The sequence below is a fragment of the Tamandua tetradactyla genome, chromosome 16 (assembly GCF_023851605.1).
Source record: "Tamandua tetradactyla isolate mTamTet1 chromosome 16, mTamTet1.pri, whole genome shotgun sequence".
NCBI classification, from domain to species: Eukaryota; Metazoa; Chordata; class Mammalia; order Pilosa; family Myrmecophagidae; genus Tamandua; species Tamandua tetradactyla.
This window is the reverse complement of record NC_135342.1, coordinates 79,081,101-79,104,752: the sequence shown is the minus strand read 5'-3', so window position 1 is coordinate 79,104,752 and position 23,652 is coordinate 79,081,101. Positions and strand designations below refer to the sequence as shown.

The 23,652-nt window shown below is 50.7% G+C and overlaps 1 protein-coding gene across 1 annotated transcript in view; it reads right to left on the bottom strand.

The window, feature by feature from the left end:
* The window catches only part of ATP2C2 (ATPase secretory pathway Ca2+ transporting 2), a 90,734-nt gene that overhangs the window by 3,897 nt on the left and 63,185 nt on the right, over positions 1-23,652 (bottom strand). The window contains exons 12-24 of the mRNA XM_077133201.1: positions 21,541-21,665; positions 21,296-21,393; positions 18,630-18,731; positions 17,169-17,258; positions 16,216-16,317; positions 15,563-15,719; positions 13,263-13,433; positions 12,433-12,530; positions 12,286-12,336; positions 10,022-10,188; positions 4,720-4,788; positions 4,518-4,634; positions 3,108-3,255 (exon numbers count right to left, since the gene is read on the bottom strand). Of these exons, the coding sequence (XP_076989316.1) occupies positions 3,108-3,255; positions 4,518-4,634; positions 4,720-4,788; positions 10,022-10,188; positions 12,286-12,336; positions 12,433-12,530; positions 13,263-13,433; positions 15,563-15,719; positions 16,216-16,317; positions 17,169-17,258; positions 18,630-18,731; positions 21,296-21,393; positions 21,541-21,665 (1,495 nt within the window). The remainder of the gene's footprint in view (positions 1-3,107; positions 3,256-4,517; positions 4,635-4,719; positions 4,789-10,021; positions 10,189-12,285; positions 12,337-12,432; positions 12,531-13,262; positions 13,434-15,562; positions 15,720-16,215; positions 16,318-17,168; positions 17,259-18,629; positions 18,732-21,295; positions 21,394-21,540; positions 21,666-23,652) is intronic.

Here is a 23,652-nt window from a genome sequence, read left to right as displayed (position 1 = left end):
AATGGAGAAGTACTTCCTTATCAGTAATTAGTTTAAATGTAAATGGATTAAATTCTCCAATTAAATGGCAGAGGTAGGATTCTGAAATATTTCAACTCTATGCCACTTACCAGAGAATCACTTTCAATACAAATACACAGAAGTTGAAAGTAAAAGGATGGAAAAGATATCCTATGCAAATAGTAAGCAAGAGAGAGCTTAGTTATTTTATTAGACAAAATAAATTTTAAGTAAAAAAAAGTTATGAGAGACAAAGGACATTATAGATTGATAAAGGTCCCATACATCAAGAAGAAATATCATAAGTACATATATGCCTAACAATAGAGAACCAAAATATGTGAAGCAAATACTGAAGGAAGAAATAGTTCTACAACCTTAGCTGGAGGCTTCAATGCCCCACTTTCAATAATGGGTAGAACAATCAGAAGATCAATAAGGAAATCAGAGGACATATACAACACTATAAACCAACCAGACCTAACATAAATAGAATATTCCACCCAACAACAGCAGGGTACACGTTCTTCTCAAATGCACGTGGAAGATTCTCCAGAATATACCATATGTTAGGCTATAAAACAAGTCTTAATAAATTTTAAAAGTTTGAGGGCTTACAAAGTATATTTTCTGACCACAGTGAAATGAAATTAGACATCAAGAACAGAAGGAAGACTGGAAAACCCATAAATATGTAGAAATTAAATAATATATACTCTTAATGAGTTAGTCAAGACAGAAATCACAAAGGGAAATGGAAAATGCCTAGAGATGAATGGAAATGAAAACAGAACATACAAAACTTATGAAATGATGCTAAAGCAGTGCTCAGCGGGGAATTTACAGCTGTAAACGCCTACATTAAAATGAAGAAAGATCTATAACTAATAGCCTAACTGCACACCTTAAGGAACTAGAAAAAGAAAGCTAAACCCAAAGCTAGCAGGACACAATAAAAATATCAGAACAGAGATAAATGGATAATACAAAACAATAGAGAAAATCAATAAGAGTGGGTTCTTTGAAAAGATCAACAAAACTGACAAACCTTTAGCTAGATTGATGAAAAGACCCCAATTGCTGAAATCAGAAATGAAACATTACTACTGACTTTACACAAAAAGGAGCATAAGAAATTACAATGAACAACTTTACACCAACAAATTTGATAACGTATATGAAATGGATAAATTCCTGCCAAAACTGACTCAAGAAGAAATAGAAAATCTCAACAGACCAATAAGGATTGAATCAGTAATCAGAAACCTCCCAACCAAGGGAAGCCCAGGACCAGATGGCTTAACCCCCAGCCCTGTGGGTGTCAACTCGTTTGTAAATTGGTCTCTTCTTAAGTGTGTCTTCAAAGATCCTAAGTGAACCAGGGTGGGCCTTAATCCAGTATGACTTAAGTCCTTATAATCAGGGGGGATTTGATTACAATCAGTCAGTTGAAGCTGGAGGAGGAGACAGATGGCCACATGACAGAGGTGGAAACTGAGTTATGGACTACCACAAGCCACCACCAGAAAGCTACAGAGTTTGGAGAAAACCTGGTCCTGCCAACACCTTGACTTTGGAATGACAGCCTCCAAAACTGAGACACAATAAATACCTACTGTTTCAACCACACAGCTTGTGGTATTTGCCATAGCCAGCCTGGCAAACTAAGACACCATTCAGAGGGAAGGAAAGAACAGTCCCTTCCACATATGATGCTGGGACAACTGGATATCCACATGTAAAAAAATGAAGGTAGAACCCTGCTTGATGCTATGTACAAAAATTAACTCAAAGTGGAACACACAGATCAAAGTTAAGAGCCCAAACTATAAAACTCTCAGAAGAAAACATGGAAACAAATCTTCATGACCTTGTATTTGACAATGGTTTCTTAAATATGCCATCAAAAGCACAGGTAACAGAAAAGGTCATTGGACTTCATCAAAATTAAAAACTTTTGTGCATCCAAAGACATTATCAAGAGAGTTAAAAGACAACCCTCAGAATGAGAGAAAGTATTCACAAATAATATGCCTGGTAAAGTTTTAATATGCAGACTATGTAATAACTCCTACAACTTAACAACCAAAAGACAAACAACTGAATTTTTTAAAGTGGGCAAAGGATGTGAATAGACATTTCTCCAAAGAGGACATACAAAATGGCAATAAGCACTTGAAAAGATGCTCAACATTATTAGACATTGAGAAAATGCAAATCAAAACCACGAGATAAGACTTCAGACCCCCTAAATGGCTATAAAAAAACAAATAGAAAATACGCATTGGTGAGGATATGGAGAAAGTGGAATCCTTGCACGTTGCTCGTAGGGATGTAAACTGGTTCGGCTGCTGATGAAAAAACAGTTTGGAGTTCCTCGAAAACTTAAACATAGAATTACCACATGACCTGACAATCCCACTCCTAGGTATCTACCCCCAAAATTGAAAACGGGGTCTCAGATACTTCTACGTGAATATTCACAGTAGCCAAAAGGTGGGAACCATTCAAATGCCCAGCAACAGATGAATGGACAAATAAAATGTGATCTGTACATACAATGGAATATTATTTGTCCCTAAAAATGAGCGAAGGGCTGATACACACTTGACAACATTCTGCTGAGTGAAATAAGCCAAAAAATGAGCCATACAAACATTGTATGGTTCTACTTATATGAAATGTCTAGACTAGGAAGATCCATAGAGAAAGAAGAATAGAGGTGGCTGCCGGGAAGGCAGGTTATTGTTTAATGGGTTATCTTACCGGGCAATGAAAAATGTTCTGGAACTAGATAGTGGTGAAGGCTGCATAATGTCAGGGTAATTCATGTCACTGAATTGTCAATTAAAAATGGTTAAAATGGCAAATTTCTTTTAGTAGATTTCAGATGGTTTCCTGGTGAGGATAAAAAGTAGCTGGGGGCATCCTCTAACGTTCAGAGTAAAACCTGAATTCTTTCCACTTCCCACCTCTGCAGACTCATCTCCGGCCCCCTGCCTCTGCCCCGCCTTCGCCCCCGTCCCCAGGGGGCGCCCCTTCTTTCAGGCCCCGCCCGCCCCGCCCCTGCCCGGCACCTGTGACAAGCAGGGAAAGGGCATGCCCACCTCCTTCCAGAAGACGAAGAGGGTCCCGCTGATGACGGCGGCGGCCGAGAGGAGGACCTTCAGGACGAGGGCTCTGCTGATGATGGTGGCCCTGATTTTGCGGGGCGGCTGTCTCAGGGTGTCCTTGTCAACCGGTTCCACCCCCAAGCTGCTCGGAGGAGGGACAGGAAGCACATTGAAACAGACCATCGAGAGACACGGTTCCGCTGAGACACGCAACAAGGAACCAAATCACAACCCTTGAGCAGAGGCAGGCTGCACCCTAGGGAGCCCGGCAGCAAACTCGCCATGTGCCGCCGGCCTGCCCGGGGGGCCAGCACGCTGCGCCCCAGGCCTGTGCTCTCTGGAATGGCCGCCCCCACCCAGGGCTCCGCTCGGGACAATCGCCGTCCCCCTCGGTGCTGCCTGCCTCGGTCCCTGCGCTCGGAGGGGAAGCTGCCCCCGGAGGTCAACCTCGCCACAGTCTACACGGGCAGCTCCCATCTCCAAGGTGAGCCCGCAGGGTGGTCCGGCGGTATCTCAGGTGTGTGGGAGAGGCAGGGTCTAGCTCAGCCCTCCGTGGACAACCCCAGTAAAGGGAGGTGCCTTGAGGCTGGGCCAGCAGTGAAGGGGGTGGGGGTGGGGCGCCAAGAGCAGGCTCGCGGGGAGCACTCACACGGGTGGGGGGGAGCACTCACGCTGGGGGAGGGAGGAGCACCCACACTGGGCAGACACATTCAAGGCCCAGCCTGGTCTATGGGTCCTGCTCCCAGGAGTGCAGAAGACACCACCCTCAGGAGTGGGAATCTTTCCCCTCCAGCTGTTGTTGTCACTGTCAAGTAATAATAGCAACAAAAACACTGCTGCATTTGGAAACCCCATTCTGCTTAGAGGACGGCCTTGACAGTCACAAACAGGTCTCCCCAGACCGAAAGTCCATTCTTTTCCTGCCTCATTCAACTATTTTCACCTTCCACATTCACTCACTCACTCACAAGTAGTTACTTTATACCAGCCACTGTTCTGGGAACCAGGCATATAGCAGGGAACAAAACAAAATCCCTGCCTCCAAGAAACTGACGTTCTAGAGGGGAGCCAGTATAATCAGACAAACAAGGAAATATATGTGTATAATAGGCTGTTGTTAGAGTAACCAAGGAAGGCTTCTTGGAGGCGGTGACCTGAGTGGAGAGCGGGACAGAGCCATGCAGATAGCATGCAGGTGGAGGGAGCAGCGTTCCATCACCTCCCGCCCCGCCACTTCCGACCCCACTCCCCACTCCCCGTCCATCCACGGCAAGGTGGGTCTCACACACGTGCGTTTTCTGGGGCCCCTTCCAGGACCATCTCTGGATCGCTGGCACTGGGCACACACAGGCAGTGCCCCTTCCCCCGGCAGGAGGGACGCCCCCAGCCTACGCGGGGCCTCACCTCTGCGCAGGGGGCCCGTCCATGATGATGTTGATCCACAGGATCTGCATGGCGTTGAGGGGGCTGGGCAGGTCGCACACGGTGGACAGCGCGATGAGGCTCAAGGCCGAGATGCTCCTGCGGACGCGGCCCATCAGTGCCCCGCCCCCCAAGGTGCCCCGGTGGGCAGCCCCCCACCCCCACCCATGCCGCCACCACTTACGTGCTCAGCTGAAATCGGAGGAAGTTTTTGATGTTAAAAAAGATCCCCTTGCCTTCCTCCGCTGCACTCCTGGAAGAGGAGAAACATTGACTGGCACAGGGGGGCTGGGGGGGGGTCACGACGGCGGTTAGCTGGGATGTGGCCCAGCAACCTGGGCCTGTCCTTTCTGCTTTCCCTTGCAGGCGATCGAGGGGCGGACAGCAGTGGACAACGCTGTTCTGGCCCCCAGCCCCTGGGGACGGTCCCGGGCCATGGCAGCCTCTCCCTCCGGCCGAAGTGGAGGCTGGACGTCTCCGGTTAGACTGTGAGTTACTCTCGTCTCGGGCCCAGGGGCCACACGGGCCGCCCTCCTCCAGGATCCCGGAAATGCTTTAGGCATCTTGGTGCTTTACCAGTGAGGGAGGCGCAGCACAGGTAATTACCAACAAAATCAGACTCACAGGGAAGGCAGAAGGGAGCGTGTCAGGGATTGAAAAACATCATCTTGGATTTTTAGAGAGCTGTTAGCAAAAGCCTTTAATAACTTGATCTGCAACACACACACCCCTTTCTTTTATTTTACCAAAAAATCTTGTAAAAGAATTAGAATAAAATAATTATCAGAGCTATATAATGTAGGCTGCATTTAATGATTGCATTTGGGTTTTTTGGCTTTTCTCCTGAGGAGGTAAAACCCCCTAGTGTTTTAAGGAGCTCTCCAGTGAGTCCCATCTGTAAAGAAAAGACTGCTTTGGCTACCGCATCGCCACACCAAACTCCAATAATTGGTCTTTCAGATTTTTGATATCAGGCTTTAAAAACTGTCCCTGTACCCCTGATTGTTTTGATTTCCTTATAAATGAATTCTTAACTAATTAAAACAAGAACTAAAATTAGACCCAAAGGGAGGTTGTATTTATTAAGAGAAAAATACAGAAAAGTAAAAAAGAAGAAAACAGTATTTCCCCCTAACCCCCCAGCCTAGAGATCACAGCATATTAATGACTTGGGACATTTCTATCCTGTCCCTTTTCTTTCTTGACGAGAAAGAAAAACAATTTTATTATTGAATAAGCATTAAGCCAGAATATGATGCATCTCAGGAAATTCACTAAGGAGACTGCAGAGAAAGAAAGAAACCTCATCCTTTCATACAGCCTGCAAATACAACCATGTACATACTGCTTCTCAAGAGAAACGAAAACCAGCCCTCACTTAAGAGGCCTTGACAGCTCCATCTGTTGATCATGGTTCATCTTAAATTCACCTGGAAATTGGGGGTGAACTTTGTGTTTGCACATTGCCTCTATCCCAGAAAGTATAAAACCCCTCAGATCTCCAGGACAGGGTGATGGTTGCAGCTTGGAGTCAGAAACCTGAGTTAAACTCCCGTGGCAAAGGGAAGCCCCGGGCACTGACTTCCCTGATGTTTAATTTTAGAGGGTTAGCTCCCAGGTCCCTGAGAAAGACATTTTGGGGCCCTAAAGCCGGAAGAAGGCTTATTCAACTTTTAAAAAGATTTATATACTTTTTGTCAAAGGGTCAGACAAGTTTTCTAAAGAATGCTCTAAGAAGGAAGAGGGGGACAGGATGTCTTATTCTCTTTTTGTACCAGAAAAAAAATTTTTTTTTCTTTTTTCATTTATATTTACCTTTAAAATCCCCTCTTCGTTACTATAAAGTAGTTAACTCTACCGTTTTCTAATTGCCTGTATTGCTACCCCACCTTCTTCGGGGCACATTGCAGCCATCCAAATATCTAGCAAGTCCAGAGTAAAATTCAAGGCAAAGCAGTTTTCAGGATTACAGTAGGATGAATTTAAAAAGTCAGTATGGTATTTGTCTTGGGGGAATAAATATTTCATACCAGTGGTGGATGCTTAAATTAGATTCCTGATTAGCAAGGCACAAAAATCCTCCTTCGTCACATTCAGATGTGTATATATCAGCGCTGCTCATTACACTCGCCACGCTGTGCGGGCAGCACCGCCATCCGCCCCAGAACATTCCCTTCGTTCCGTCTGGGAATCTGCACGCTTCCAGGCTTAACTTCTCAACCCTTACCCCCACCCCATCTCCTGGTAACCTTTATTCTAGATTCTTACTGTGAGTTTGGGCTTATTTTCTTTATTTCAAATCAGTGAGTTCATGCAAAATGTGTTCTTTTGTGCCTGGCTTATTTCACTCAATATGTTGTCTTCTGAGGTTAAAAGGGGAAATATGTTAACAGGATAAATTTTTTTTTTTAATTTATGGAACTATACAATGAATGCTAAATTAAGCCACGACTATAGTTAATAGTACAATTATAAAGTCGTGCCTTCAGCAATGGTAACAAATGTTCCACACCAATGCAGGGTGCTAATAGGGACGGTACACGGGAATCCTGTACTTGATGCTTGATTGTCCTGTAAACCCACAACCTCTCTTAATAGAAGGAAGCTTTAAAAAGGAATGGTGGTTAAAAACTAAGGAAATCTGAATAAAGTATGGGCTTTAATTCATAACAACCTATCAATATTGGTTCATTAATTGTAACAAATGTACCACACGGCCACAGCAGCTTCTCTGTAAATCAGAAACTGTGCTAAAAATAAAGTTTACTTGAAAGCAAATTCTCCTTTGTCATACGTCAATTTTACAAGCTGTTGTGACATCCTTATGGCTTGTGTTTTCAAGTGATTAACTATTTGAGTATTAATTTGTGGTTCCTTATGAAGTTTTACCCAAGCCAACTCCAAGGAGTAGCTTAACTCTGGAACCTGATCATTTAAATTTTTAATTAAGAGAAGATTTATTTATTTTGTAAGGTCCAATAAATTTCTCCTGAGTTCTTGTCAATCACATAAGTATGTAATATCAGATTTACATGGTCGTTTAGGCCCTCAGTAATTGTTCCATCTTCCCAAATAATTTTCCCTAGATGTGAGGCACCAAGGCCCCCGTGGATATTAGCGGGTACCAGTGTCTTATTATGAAGCACTGGTTCACGGGCACAGACAGAGCCTCCAACTTCTGAAGTCCATGGCTCCAGTTGTTTAGGTCTTGGGGACAAACCCATCCTATGGGCCATTTTTTGAATCAGTCCAAATCAATAATTATATCAACAGTCAACTAAATCTCCATGCATAACTGGTATCCACCCGTTTCTCCATCTCTACCAGCACCGGAGAGAACTTGCCTCCCAAATTCAGCCTAGTTACATTAGGCGTGTCTTCTGCAGTCTCCATGTGTTAATGCCAGGTTTCTTTGTCTGTTGATTAGATGTTTCTCTTTTCTTCACCATCCATCTACCTCTTGGGGTACAGTCATAGTCCCAGCAGCTAACTGTCCCCTTAAACATGAACAATCCTGCAACTCTGCTCTAGTGATGGTGTCTGGAACTGCTTTACAGCTAATGTCGCTAGACGCGACCTGGGAGAGCTTTATGGGACCTGTCTTTCCACCCCCTCACGTTAAACTATTCCAGTCCTAAATCCAAATATTAGCAAACAGCATGTTTGTTTTTGGTAAAATGAGATTCTTAAAGTAACTGAAATAGCCAGTAATGCAAACGGTGAGGTGGCCTGTGAGAATGGTGACAGGTTCGCTAGAAAACCTCCCAAAAGCTGAGTCCAGCACCAATACGGTTCCTCTAGAAAAGTCAAATTCAAGTCCCTTGTGGGAACCCCAGCCCAGCGCTCCTGTGGTGTTAGGCTTCACCGGGGAAGCAGGAATCCACCTGAGCTTTTCTTTCACTTCATAGCTGTCTGGGTTACCAACAGCGTTTGAAAGAGCCCCCGTCCCCGAGGCAGTGCCAGCCCATCTCTCCCTGGGACACCTCTGGGCAGATGGAGTATCCTTGAGAGGGTGGGCAGCCTCTTCCAGCAGTTCCCTCCAGATCCCCACTACTTCAAGCCTCAGGGTTTTTTCAGCCGAAAGTCTTAAAGAGCAGCCGTCAGCGATGCCACCCGATGAGTCTCTAACACCCTTAGTTCTTCCACGGCCGGGGGCAGGTGCCTGATGGGCAGCGTCTTTCAGCCACCACACCTGCCATGGTGGTGACCACTGGAACCCAGCGTGCTTGCTCCATCTAATGAGCAAAAGCTGCTCATTGCAGAATTCCCTGCAGCGGCGGGTGCATTCCCCACGAGGGGGCTGGCTTTTGGGTAGTCGCTGACCTGCGATGGGTCAGCTCAGTTCCGGAACTGATGACCCATCCCCTCCTCATCACCAGATTGTTGGGTAAGCATAATTATAAACAGAAAACCCTGGAATAGTAACATAAAATAAGATCTCAAGGTTCATTCCAAACGAAGGACAATAAAAAGAGCTCCAGAGGTTGGTCCAGAAATTTGTGATACGACTTGCTGATGTCCACTTCACACACCATAGTGAGCCATGGGATTCGTGCCGGGACCCTGCCCCTTAGAAGGCCTAACGTTCACAATTACACATCGGATCTTTGCTTAAAGGGAAAGGGCCCGCGCTGGAAATACTAAGTGCATCCAAGTCATTGCCTTGTGATACTAGAGATGCAAGTTCACAGGGATACATCATCACCACAGGTGAGAAGAGCTCACAGTCAGATTCCCTAAGCTGGGTCATTCTTCCCTGTCCCTTCACCCACACGGGCCGGGCACCCTGCTTGTTCTCCTTTTCTACCGGCCATCTGGGTTTCATTCCCACTGCTTTCCATCACCACCTGGCACCACCATGACCTGTGCCCCCACCAGTCAATTCTCTGGCCTTTTGGTCACCCATGTGCCAGCGCTCAGCAACGGGCGATGGCATCACCTCTGTCTTTTCAATGCAGGAAATGTGGATACCGATGCAAACGCGACACTGGACTCACACAGAATATATTCATTTTTTACATTTTTTTCCATTTAAGATTATAGTGTGAGCATTTCTCTGCACCACTGAAATACCCTTCAAACGATGATTTTCAAAGGTCCCATGGCATTGGCGGGTACACGTTTTCCTTGTGCAGGCAGTGGCTGACCCGGGCTCTTCTGGCCCCCTCATCCAGCCTTCCTAGCATCAGGAGTGCCTGCCAGTGCACCTGGCACCCAGGGCCGAGAACATCCCCCCAGGTGCTGCCTGGGGTTAGGTCCAGGGCTCGTGGCCCCCAACCCCACATTGAGAAAGCCCCTAGTGCTTGGGCCTGGAGGCACTGGCCACAGCAATGAGGGTGAGATTACCTCCCGGGGAGAAGAGGCCCACCGCCCCTGCGGTGAGACACTTGCTCAGCGCCTCCAGGAGAGCAGACCCCAGGGAGGAGCCACTCCCCAGGCATCCTTGGCCTTGACCAAAAAAAGTACCCGAGAGCATTCTGACTCACACGATGGCTGAGAAGTCGTCGTCCACCAAGATCATGTCTGCGGCCTCCTTGCTGACATCCGTGCCTGACCGCCCCATGGCGATCCCGATGTCCGCAGACTTGAGGGCGACCGCGTCGTTCACCCCGTCCCCGGTCATGGCCACGACTGCCCCTGACTCCTGCAAAGCCTTGGGAAACAGGAGGTGGACAGAGGCCCGTGGCCTGAGCTCCTGCCTTCCGGGCCCTCCTGCCACCTTTCCCCTGGACAGCCCACGGCCAGGGCCCTTAACTGGATAAGGGAGTCCCAGCCTGGGCCCTTCCCAGCCTCAGTTTCTCCATCTGCAAAGTGGGGGCAGCAACCCCTACTCCCGAGGGCTGTCGTGAGGTCTGAACCAGGACGTCCAATACAACAGTAAAGGATCTGCAGCTGTCATAACAATCAATAACCAACAATCAGCAACTCAACTCCTCAAACCATGAGGTGCCCTGTAAATATTAATACTCTCTTTGTGGGATATCATGCAGAATTTTACCCTGTAAAGCTAAAACAAAAACAAAAATAAAACACAAAAGGAAAAACACAACTACCAAAAGAATTAAAGAGCCAAGTTTTAAAGGTGCCCATCCAGGAAGCCAAGCACATTTGCAGGGCTCTCTCATTCTAACGTCGCCACCCTTTAGATGTACAGCCAGAAAATCACATCAAACCTTCCCTGAGCACAGGACTGAGACCTTCACAGGCCTGGAGGCATTGAATCCTCTCACCCAACTTGGGAATTAGTGAATGACCTTAATATTGTCCCCATTTTATAGATGAGAACACTAAGGCACAGAGTTAAATAACACCAAACAGTGTTAAGAAGGGAGAGCTTTTGACTTCATTTTGCACTTTGCACCACCCGCTCCAGCTCCGTATCCCCAGCGCCCTGCCCCTTTACCACAGAAGGGAGCCCCCGGGTTTAGCCGCCCAGTAGCCACCCAGTGGTCACCCAGCTAGAGAGCACATTTCCCAGAATCCCATGCAGCCAAGCATGGCCACGTGACTACTTCTGGCCAATGGGATGTGAGCTCTAATGACATGCTATTTTGAGCCTCACCCTTACAGAGGGAGCTGCCTGCCCCCCTGGCTCACCCCTGTAAGGGAGCTGCCTGCCCCCCTGGCTCACCCCTGTAAGGGAGCTGCCTGCCCCTGGCTCACCCCTGTAAAGGAGCTGTCTGCCCCTGGCTCACCCCTGTAAGGGAGCTGCCTGCCCCCCTGGCTCACCCCTGTAAGGGAGCTGCCTGCCCCTGGCTCACCCCTGTAAAGGAGCTGCCTGCCCCTGGCTCACCCCTGTAAAGGAGCTGTCTGCCCCTGGCTCACCCCTGTAAGGGAGCTGCCTGCCCCCCTGGCTCACCCCTGTAAGGGAGCTGCCTGCCCCTGGCTCACCCCTGTAAAGGAGCTGCCTGCCCCTGGCTCACCCCTGTAAGGGCGCTGCCCGCCCCTGGCTCACCCCTGTAAGGGAGCTGCCTGCCCCCCTGGCTCACCCCTGTAAGGGAGCTGCCTGCCCCTGGCTTGTCCTCACAGAGGGAGCTGCCTGCCCCCCTGGATCGCCCTGTAAGGGAGCTGCCTGCCCCTGGCTCACCCCTGTAAAGGAGCTGTCTGCCCCTGGCTCACCCCTGTAAGGGAGCTGCCTGCCCCCCTGGCTCACCCCTGTAAGGGAGCTGCCTGCCCCTGGCTCACCCCTGTAAAGGAGCTGCCTGCCCCTGGCTCACCCCTGTAAGGGCGCTGCCCGCCCCTGGCTCACCCCTGTAAGGGAGCTGCCTGCCCCCCTGGCTCACCCCTGTAAGGGAGCTGCCTGCCCCTGGCTCGTCCTCACAGAGGGAGCTGCCTGCCCCCCTGGATCGCCCTGTAAGGGAGCTGCTTGCCCCTGGCTCGTCCTTACAGAGGGAGCTGCCTGCCCCTGGCTCACTCCTGTAAGGGAGCTGCCTGCCCCTGGCTCATCTTTGCAGAGGGAACTGCCTGCCCCCTGGGTCACCCCTGTAAGGGAGCTGCCTGCCCCCCTGGCTGGCCCCTCCTTCTCTCCCCTGCCAGGAAAAAGACAGCCTCTGGAGCAGCTGTCTTGGACCTAGAGAAGGAAGCTGCATTTTGAGGACAGCCGAGTGCCTCAGCTTGGGTCTCAGCCCACCCTCCCAGAGCAGAGCTGTCCCACATCCTGAACTGTCACTTGAAGGAGAAACGAATTCCCCGAGCCACCGTGGTAGGGCCTCATGGTACAGCAGCCCATCCTGGACTTCACACAGCATACCTTTATGATTTTCAGTTTGTGCTTTGGGCTGGTCCTGTAAAAGACAGACACCTGGATACAAAGAAACCAAAAAGGAAAGAGCCCATGAAGATGGGGCAGAGAACAAGTCCCCGCCTAGCCCTGCCCCGGCGCCTCCAGGGGTGCTACCTTCCTGATGCGGTCAGCCAGCTCGCCCTTCTCCATACTCTCCAACTCTTCCCCGGACAAGGCCGTCAGCTTCCCGTTGCACAGGCCGATGCTTCTTCCTTTAAGGAGAATCAGCTCTGAGGGCTTGTTCCAAGGACCCCGCCCCACACCCATGACATCAAGGCCTACCTTGGCCGCAAAAAACAGTAACAAGACCATAATGGCTACAGTTTACTAAGCACCTACTATGTGCCAGGCCTTCGCTTACATGATCTCATTCCACCCACGGAATTAACTTGCAAGGAAGGCCTTAATATGCCACTTTAAAGTCACACAGCTGAAAAGTGAGTCCATGATTCTGACTGATTCCAGTGTCTTTGGGCTCTTCACAATGCCAGGCTGCCTCAAGTCAGAGGGGGAAAAAGTAAGGTGTGACAATTTTCATAGAAGTAATAATTAGAAGAGGAGAAGGAGGAGGGTTACTAGCCCTCTGGTGATGAAGATACTGATGGTCAGAGTGGTTCAGTGATTTGCGAAGGGCACACAGCTAGCGGCAGAGGCCAGATAGGAACAATACATTGGGAATGATGCTGCCTGTGAAGATAAAATGTGATCATGGATGAAAAGCCCCCAGCACATAGCTGGTACTCAATATGCATGAGGACTTTTTCTATTTTGGAGAACCTGACAACATCTTGGAAACAGAAACACTTGGGAAGGTGAAGCACTCATCTACATGTCTCAGAATCTTTTCTGAACCCATAGGAGCTGGGCCTGTGCACTCCTGGTCAGCTATGCAAAGGACAGGCGGGTCCTTTTTTCCCCCAACCCCTATCCCTTTCTGCAGTCACCTATCGCCAAGGCCGTCTCCAGAGCGTCTCCCGTTATCATTTTCATGGCCACTCCCGACGCAGAGAGGACCCGGATGGCCTCCTTCACGCCAGCCCGTGGAGGGTCAATGATTCCGACGAGGCCCAGAAATGTCAGCGCCCCCAGTTCGGGCCCGGAAGCCAGGGCCAGCACTGAGGGGAGGACAGGATGGTTGGAGGGCTGGCCCAGGGCCGAGAAGCTCAGGTTAAGTCCTCATCACCCCAGCCACATCCCAGACCCTCTTCCATTTTCAAGGGGCTTGGGTGCTAAGTTCTCTGGACACGGAGGGAAAGCAACACCCTTCCCAGGGGTTCTCAGGCCTGGGCAGGGCACTGGCTCTTGACCACTCACCCCAAAGGAGTGAAGAAATGCTGGCAACTTGCCTGGCAGAAAATATGACTTCTGTGCACCGGCAGCATCACTCGCGCCCCCAGCCCGGCCAGCCCAGACGCGAGGGGACATGCGAGGGCCTGGCCCGGGAGGATCTGCCCTACTCGTCCTTGGCTTACTTGGCCCTCACTCACTTTGTCATCTCCAGCAGACTTGGGGCAGCCTCAGCCAAAGGCCAAGCAACATTTTTGGAGAGAAACATGGCAGGGGCGGGGGCGGAGATTGCGCCTGGCGCCAGGCTGGGGCCCGATGGTCCCGAGATGGGGTGGGGAGCAGACTGACGCCCCTGTTCCCCCGAGGACCCGGCGGCCTCCAGCAGCCCTTCCGTCCGGTCCCCCGCCCCGGTTCCCACCCCTAGAATTGGCAAAGCCTTTAAAACCCATCGCAAGCTCCTCCTCCACCCTGGAAAGGCCCTGTGAACACTGCAGCCCCAAGGGCCCTGTCTCCCACTTCTCCATTCCTAGTGCCCGACTCTCCTTGGCACTGGCGGGGGTCGGCCATCTCTTTCTGGGTGGGGCGCCTCAAAGCCCCAAATGCTCTAAAGGCTGTAGCAGGTGTGTGTGGTGGGGATGGAGGGATTTCCTAGACCTCTGGGAACTTATCTGTGCCTGGCACGTAGCAGGACTTGATTTCCACCCGCGGGTTAACTCGAACCCAGCACCTGCTTGTGGATGTGCAAAGACGCCACATGCCAGTTACCAGGGTGGACGGTTCTGGGCCTCAGGCAGGGGACGCGGCCCCTGACAACTGTGCGAGGCCCCGTGCTGGTGACGGGGTGGCAGCGGAAGTCCTGCCCCCCCCATGACCCACTGGCCCTCATTGCGTGCACCTTTGGGGCCTGCCGTGAGTCCGAGCGGGAGGTTAACCTCGGGATTAGACAGATCCGGGTTCAGGCACGGGCCCTCCGTGCCGGCCTCTCTGCAGGGACTCCGTGAGCCAGCTCAGCCGGGCACTCAGCCTGGCATCCGGCACGCGCTGGGGCCCGAGCTCCAGGAAGCAGCAGGAGTGGCAGGAGACTTAGAGGGCTGGTGGCTGAGCCAGCCAGTAGGTGAGTAAAAAAGTCACTGAGTGGCCCAGTCTTAAGGGAGGTGGTCTCAGGTTAGGACATGGGCAGCGTTAGGTAAACGCGTCACCTGTCAACTTTATAGCTCATGTCAACCGCTCCTGGGGGGCAGATGCCCTTCCAAGCGCTCCTTAAGCCCTCGAGGACTCAGTCGGCACCACCCCGGGAGGTAACTGCCACCATGTCTTCTTTTTGCAGGGGGGGAAACTGAGGCACACTGTTTCTCTGTAGGACAATTGTTGACCTGGCGCTACACCAACCATTTCAGGGGACACTTCTGCTCTGGGGCAACAGGAGGCCCTGACGGAAGGCCCCGTGTTCGCCAGGTACTGCCCCAGCAAGCTCTAGTGCAGCAGGCTTAGGAGCAATTCATAATTTCTGTTCCCGGACAGGGAAAAACAAGGCAATTCGAACTGATGCAGCCAGACTGACAGCCACTCATTTTAAACGGTTTCTCTGAACATGGGCAGGGTGACAAAAGACGATGGGAGATATACATCCGATGGCCCAGCCCATGAGGGAAGGCGCTGTCTCTGGGGTTGGGGCTCTCGGGGTACCTGATGAGAGGGTGGTGGGGAAACCCAGGTCTGCGGTCTGTCAGGTTCACCTGTCCTGGGGAACTCGGCAGGGGCAGGGTCCACCTTGTGGCACCCGGGAAGCCACACCTGGGCGGACAGTTGTCCCTGAGGGCCTAGGAAGGGGCGGGGCTCTGGGTCACCCAGAGATTGTCGTGCCATCGCGAAGCCCCTGGCTGACTGCGCCCCACGTGCCCGCCTCCCTGGCCAGAACCTGCAGGGGCACAGGGCATGCAAACCCGGCGACACTGACCCCGCAGGCCGCGCGAGCCCATCCTCGTCTCCTCCTGCAGGCACAGCGACTTCTGCTGCGGCGTCAGCGGCAGGCGGATGCCCCCGTTGTTGTACGTCGTGCAGTGCCGAGCGACCTCCTCGAAGGCCCCCTTCATGAAGTAAACGTCCTCCTGCTCCTGGGAAAAGACAAGAGGAGAAAGAAATCCAGGGGCTTTGGGGTGCGGGGCACCCACCTGCTTCTGCAGGGGATCGAGGCATGTGCGCAGCTCCTCGCAGCAGGTGAAGCACGAGCCAGGGAACCAGGTGCCCGGCTGCTCATCGCAATGGATGGCAGGACGAGTTACAGGGACCCCCGCTGTGCAGTGGGACACGGTCCCTAGGGGGACGGCATTGACCTTCAACCCGTGCCACCTCACTCTACGTTAAGTGCTCTTGTTAAAGTCTCGCAGAGTGAACTGTACCGTCCGTTCCTTGAACTTACCCCATCATGGTGCCGATGCTGCTGGTCCAGGGACCCCACTTTGAGGACCCAAGATAATGAAAGGTTTAATGGCTGGAAACTGTTTTCTCATGTAGTTAGAATGCCTAGGAACTTCAAACTCTTCTCCTTGTGTGACTATTTTGCTTTGGCTTACATTGGGGTGAAACGGGACACGGACGTGGCAAGCTCACCTCACTCTTTGGGCTGCATTTTACTGCCATCCACTTCTGCTCCGAGCTGAACGGAATCTCTTGCTTTCTTACATATGAATCCTTGATGTCACTCAAGTCCATCTAAGATAATAAGACAGGTTTTCAGTGAGTCATCTGAAGCCGATGCAAACTCGGTCAGTTTAAATTATTCATTATGCGAGCCAGCTGCGGTGGATGAGAAAGCCAAGCACTCGGCTCCCGGAGAAAGGCCACTTGCCCTCAGGGGCGACTCTGGCCTGGAGCAGGGCACAGCCAGTGGGCCGGGGTGGAGGTGGTGGGGGGAGGGCACTGAGCTGTGCTGGCCCTAGAAATGGAGCAGGTGTCAAACCTGGGCCCTTGTGCCCACCTGCTGCCTAAGTCCCTTCTCTAAATCTCTGTCTCCCTCACTGTTCCCTTCGCGCCTGCCTTGGCCCTCGCTTTCTCTCTACCTCTTCCTCTTTTGCCTGCATTCCTGGTCAATTTTTCCTGTTTCTTCTTCCAGTGATCTGCCTTATGCACTGCCTGTCCCACACACAAAGCTATGTCCCTTCCACCCTCTCTCTGCCTGGCTCAGAGCTCAGCGCCTAACTGCCGACCCCTGCATAATCCAAAGAGACCTCTCAGAAGGGGCCTCAGGAGAGCGAGGACCCCGCGATCGGTCTTGTCCCCTCAGCACCAGCACCGCCTGGGGTCTGCCCTAGGGGTTGCTCTGAGGATCTTGATGGAGTTGTACAGCAGAGTTAGAGCCCTGCAGCACTTCCAGAAGCCCCCTGTGCCTCGAAGTCTGCTCCCCAGCAGCCAGCACCCATGCCCCTGGATGGTCTGGGACCATTTTCTCCCAGCCCCTCTAAGCTCCCTCATCCCTCATTAGCTTAGACAGGAGACTGAGTCCTGCTGGGGAATCCAGCTCAGAGTGAAAGGATGCCCAACACGGAGCCCCAAAGGTCTCCTACCTTCATGGCAAGGGCCATCAGAGCCCCTTCCGTGGGCTGCCCCATCACAGCATCCTTCCTGATCACTGCGTTGTTGGCCACACAGCCGGCCTGCAAGGAGAGATTTCTGCATGTCGGGACTCAGCGTGCACAGCTGGCACCGGGCTCCTTGGGCACAAGAGAAGGTCAGACCCCGAAGACCTGATCCACTTTGGAGCTGGGGGACAAGACCAGACTCTTCCAAATGAATTCTTGTTCATCCACATAAAGGCAGGAGATGTTTACTGAACAACCTACAAGGGGGTGGCCCCAAAGCCCTCTCTGGGCCGGCTTGGGGTTAGGAGTGGGTGCCGGGCATTGCCTGCTAGCAGATACGGGCAACTTTCTAAGCTGATGGAAGGTCCTGCAGTCAGACTGCGGTGATGCCGCACAACTTTGGACCACACTAAGGTCCCTGAGCTGTGCACTTTAGAAGGTGAACTGTCCGCTGCGCTCATCACAGCCAACCTCACTCGTCACGGTGGCCACGTTGGGGCATGTTCCTGGTCAGCTGGGAAAACCCGCCTTCCCCTGGGTGCAGCCCCAACAAGGACAAAGCCGGACCTTCTGGTTTCCCTCATGCCACAAGCAGTGTTTAAATGTTGCTCTAAGACATTCTGAAGGCAACAATACTGTCTCTAGATGAGATTCAATGAGATTCTCTAAAGACAGGTCAGACAAGGAAATTCCTAGGAATCACTGCATGCCAGGTAAGGAGGAAGCAAAAAATAGAAACACAGAGAAAACAAGGTTGCGCATTCACTGGCTGAGGAAATGCAACCAGAGGCTCGCAAGTATCCAACCCTGCATCTCTCCTGGGGCAGCAGTTCTGAATTTGCTGAGATTCAGCCTTCCAGTTGACTCTACAGTCATCACGGCTACCCCAAATAATGAGAATTGACTATGTATCTCAATTTAAAATAACCATCTAAAAAAAGATAAGTAGAAGCAAACAGGAGAGTGTGGCAAATCCCAACTTCCTCCCTCCCTCGTGGGGTGATGTTGGCACAGAACAGAGAGCAGGACCCACGTGGGAGGTTTGCTGTGCACCTAAGCGGCAGCAGGGAGGTGGGTCCCGCATGGAGTGGGTGCCCACTAAACATCACAGAAGGAGAAGGCTCACTTGGGACTTGACGGAGGGGAAAGAAGCGTGCGGAAAAAGATGAGTACTGGAAACATTAAAACAACAACAATCAGGAGGATTTATCACACTTACTCTGGGCGGGTCTTGATCTGGCCTTCCCAATGGGCTCAGCTCTTCCCTTAACCCCGTTGTTTTCCTCTGGTCTTGCCGTACTCCTAACACCGGGACGGCCTGATCCCTGGAGTTGCCCAATCGTTTCCAAGAATGGAGAGGCCTAACTGCTGGTCTCGCCTTCCAGACAGCATCCCTACAAGCCCCGTGCTAAATGCACACACCCCCACCAGGCTTTGGACACTTACCTCCACTAGCTTTCCCACCGAGACGTTGGAAAACTCCTTAATCACTTCCTTGGAAGGTAAAAGGTGCACGCTCCCTTTGCCGTTGTATCCAACGCCACTGACCTGCAGGGCAAAACAGCCAGAAGGAGGTCATCAGAGGTAGCAGGGACCTGAACCAAAAATATGCTTTCCTCTTCACATCCAGTCCCTCTCCAGGGCTCCTCCCAGAGACATGACCCTAAACACAGAAAGGCTTTAAACATGAAGGTGCTCCTGGGAGGGTCATTTATCAATTAGAACATCTCATTGACTAGCAAAACCATGCTTGAGTCAACTGCAATAAATTCACTTGATCAAATATTCTGCAGCCAGTAAAAAATATGGTTAAGGAAACTAGGTAATAGCCTAGAAGAGCATTATGTTCTATTAGAGAGGTCAGCAACCTTTTTATGATAGAGCAAGTATAGTGTATTGAATTGTGCCCCCCCCCCCCAAAAATATGTCCAAGTCCTAAACCCTGGAGCCTATGCATGGGACTTATTTGGAAAAACAGTCTTTGCAGATATGATTAACTTAAGGATCTCAAGAAGACATGGTCTGGATTATCCAGATGTGACCTAAGTTCATTGACGGGTGTCCTTAAGAGAAAAAGGCAGAGGAAGATTTGAGATTCAGGGATGGGGGGAAGGTCATATGAAGATGGAGGCAGAGGTTGGAGGGACAAGCCAAGGAACAACTGAGGCCACCCGAGCTTGGAAGAGGCAAGGATGGATTCTCTCTCAGCACTATGGACACCTCGATTCCAGACATCGCGCCTCTAGAAAAGTGAAAATATATTTCTGTTGTTTTAAGCCACCAAGCCTGTGGTTATTTCTTCCAGCAGCCCTAGGAAACAGATACAGCCAGACAGCAGATATTTTAGGCTTTGAGAGCCATAAAGTCTCTGTCGCGACTACTCAACTCTACCATTGTGGTAGACAGCAGACGCAAATGGGTGTGGCTGCACACCAACACAATTTCACTTACAAAAACAGGCCTTCCAAACCCCTAGTGCTGTGTCCAATATTAGGGGTACCCAAATCAATAAGCAAGCCCTTGGTTTTGAGGCTTACTCTTGTGATGCTTACGTATGTAGCAGAGAAGCTTAGCCTACCTATAGGTATGCCTAAGAGTTACTTCTGGACAATCTCTTTTGTTGCTTGGACATGGTCTCACATTCTCTAAGCCCAACTCTGCAAGTGAAACCACTTCCCTTCCCCTTATGTAGAACATGACATCCAGGGGTGAAAGTCTCCCTGGCAGCATAGGACATGACTCCCAGGGATGAATCTGGCCCTGGCACTATGGGATCAACAATGCCATCCTGACCAAAAGGGGGAAAAGAAGTGTAACTAATCATGTGTCAGTGGCTGAGAGAGTTCAAATAGAGTCGAGAGGCTACTCTGGAGGTCACTCTTACACGTGCTTCAATTAGATATTGCTGCCTATCATAACTTGCAAAAATCCAATCAAGACCATTCCAGTTAATCCTGAAGAACACCTAGAGCATTATATAAGATTCTACAAAGTTTCCATGCACTAGGGAACTTTTTAGAAACCTACAACCTCCAGATGGGTCCCTGGGCCAGGTAAGTCCTGAAACCTAGAGGGCCCAGCCTCTCCAGGACATCAGTTAGTGCTATCCCCTCTATCCCGTATTATCTACAGCCCTTCCAACATGAAAAAGTTAGAATTGGCATAGCCCAAATACCCCTAAAGAGTGGGAGAAAGATCAAAGGGGATGGTAGAGGTATACAGAGAAGTTTGGGTTTAACAAATGAGTATGATTATTGAATCGCTATATTGAAACTTCTTTTAGTCTCTAGTATCTTAGAGCAGCTAGAAGCAAAAACCTAAAATCGTGGAACTGTAGCGCATGTCAAACTCTGAAACCTGTTCTATAACTAATTGTGATGTGCTTTGAAGTTTATTGCTTTTTTGTATGTATGTTATTTTTCACAAAGAAAAAAAGATTTGATTGTGATAAGTGCACAGCTATGTGATGATACTGTGAACCTTTGCACACTTTGGGTGATTACATAGAATGTGAATACATGATGTATATCAATAATAGAAAACAAACAAAACAGGCCTTCCAGGCCTTCCAGCCCATTGGCAGTAATCTGCTGGCTCTTACTCTTGAAAGTTTCATGAAAAAACAGCATTATACAAAATCTCATTTGCAGCTGTGCCAGATGCATGGGAGAAAGACTGGACAATGTGCATGGGAGAGAGACTGGACAACACGAATGGATAATCAAGGTCAGGGAATCATGGGACATTAGAGGTAATTGTTTTCTAGCTTTTCTTATTTGTTATTATTTTTTGCATGGGCAGGCACTGGAAACCAAACCTGTGTCTCTGCCATGGCAGGTGAGAACTCTACCTGCTGAGCCACTGTGGCCCGCCCTTGTTTTCTAGCTTCTAATTTCTATAATGTGCTTATGGCAACTTTATGATGTTAATATAAAGGATGCTAAGTTTAAACCAGGCACCTTCCTTGTGATTTGTAGCAAAGAGAGAGTGCACTACCCCAAATCTATTTCTTCCTTACTACTTCTAGAAGTCTCCATGTGTTATCTCTAGGAAAGGAAGGGCCTGGCAGGGCACATCTTGGGCTCAGACCTTGTCAGTTCTGCGGGACTCACCTCGGCGTGGAGCCCATCGGACGTCACGAGTTGGGTCACGGTCATTTCATTGGCTGTCAGAGTCCCCGTCTTATCAGAACAGATGACGTTGCAGCAACCTGGTCCAATGAAATACATCAGCGTCCATGGGGAAAATGTCACCACCACCAATTCCCAGGCTTATGAGACACCCAGGTTGAGTTAACAGGACACCAAAACACCGTTCGGTCTGATGTGTGGGAAACCAGAGCGGCTGGAATCCTCACCCAGCGTCTCCACGATCGGCAGCTTCTTGACAATGACCCTCTTTTTGGCCATCCGGAGCACCCCCAGGACCAGCGTCACCATGACGACGATGGGCAGGCCCTCTGGAATGGCGGCCACGGCCAGGCTGGACGGAGAATCAGCAGGGTAAATGCCAGCTGGGGCTGGGAACAGTTTTCAGCTGATGAAGTTTGTCCCCAATGTCCCCAGCCCCATGCTGTACCTGCCTCCTTCTTGGATATCCATTGCCCTGTGCACTTCCCCTGGTCAAAATCTGCCCATGGGAAGGGACCTCTTAAGATAATAGGCATTCACGTCTTCACGGGAATTTATCTGTAATTTTCCTCTCTTCATGCTTTTGCACTTGAATTATTCTCATTTATCAGACAGAGAAATCTCTGGGACTTGTGAATGGAGTAAGTGAACATGAGATTTTCCAATCACCTCCCTGGATCCCTTGAATTCCTCCTTTCATGGGTCTAGTGGCTTAGATGTTCCTTAAAAGGGAGCCAGACGGGGAAGGTGACATGCTCAGCTCTGCCTCTGCCTGTCATGGCAGATGTTTTGGGGTGTCTGCTCTCCTCTTCCTCACTCCTTCAACTGCTCTGGAGCTTGCAGGCCCCCCTTCCCCATAAGCATGCTTGCCCGGGTTAGAGGTGGTCACGTGACTCCAGCTCAGCTGGGGGGTCCTGTCTCGTGGGAGTCTGAACTGGGGCTGGGGTGCAGCTGGGAGGCCTCCGCCTGTGGGCTGGTCTGCCGGCCACGTGACGGACAGCAAGAAGGGATGCTTTTTCCGACTCATATTTTGGTCAGGGCTGCAAAACAATGAGGCCAGCTCTTGCCACCTTCCTGAGCAGGCCTGGCCACGGGAGAGCGCTGGTTTGGGGCCTTCTGCCGACCTTAGGATAACAGGGGAGGCTGAAGAGATCAGGGCAGACCAGGGATGAGCAGGAGGCTGTTTCTGTGAGAGCGGCGGTGGTGGGGGGGGTGTCTCCACCTGCACAGCCGAGCATGGCTCACCACAAGCCTGACAAGAGGGACTCCCGGGGGAGCATCTGGAAAGCTCCGTGGGTCCCTCAGGACACATGGGCTCGTGCCTGACACCCCCTCAGAATCTCAGGGCAAGCACCCATGGAAGCAGGTGTGGCTATGGCTGGGGTGGGTGGTGTGTTTCCATGCACCAGGTGAAGCCCACCTGAAAGAGGCAGTGCAGGCAGCTCAGCCACGTGAAAGGGACCCACATTCGAGGGTCACTGGGGGGGGGGGGTAGAGGGACCTCACAGATGGCCTGGGGGAGGGGACCAGCAAGAACTGGGTCCTAGGAGGGGCATCAGAAGAGGCAGCCTGAGAAAAGCGGGGTACTCTGCCAGGGGCTGCAGGTGAGAATGGGAGAGGGAGCCCCAAGAATCAACGGCTGCTTCCTGGAGGGCCAGCCCCAACCATGCTGTCTCCTACGGCACCCACTTGGGCCATCTGGGCCTTTTCTGCCTTCTTTCCACTCATCCTTCCCCAGTGACCCCCTTCAGCCCTATGGGGTAGGAAACCATGACCCATCATAAGTCACCTGCCCAGGCCTCTAGCTCCAACTGCCAGTCAACAGGGGACACCGGGGACAGGGAACAGGGTACACGGCACCCCTGACCCCTCTGCAGAGTCTCCAATGTGGGGAAATAACCTGTCTCGTCAACAAATTAATTGTTAAGAATAAAAAAAAAGAGGAAGGGGAAAAACAGACTAAAAAACCTTAAGACACATCAGTGAAATGCAACACCTGAGCTTGTTCAGACCCGATCCAAACGAATCAGCCGTGAAAACATGAAACAGCAGAGAAACATGAGGGCAGAGTAAACACTGACGATGCCAAGGGGCCCTTAAATTAGTGTGGGTGTGACAGTGGCACTTGTGTATGTGTGCTTTAAGAACCCTGATCCTTTACAAACTCGCACTGAAGCATTTACAGGAGAAACGCAAAGCGCTCTGATGCCTGCAATCCGCTTCAAGACAATGCGCACAGGGTGGGGAGGGGCGGACAGTGGAGATGCTAACGGGGGAAGCCAGGCGAGGGGTGCGTGCTTGTTCAGGTTACTCATCATACATGCTGACAGATTTCCTTT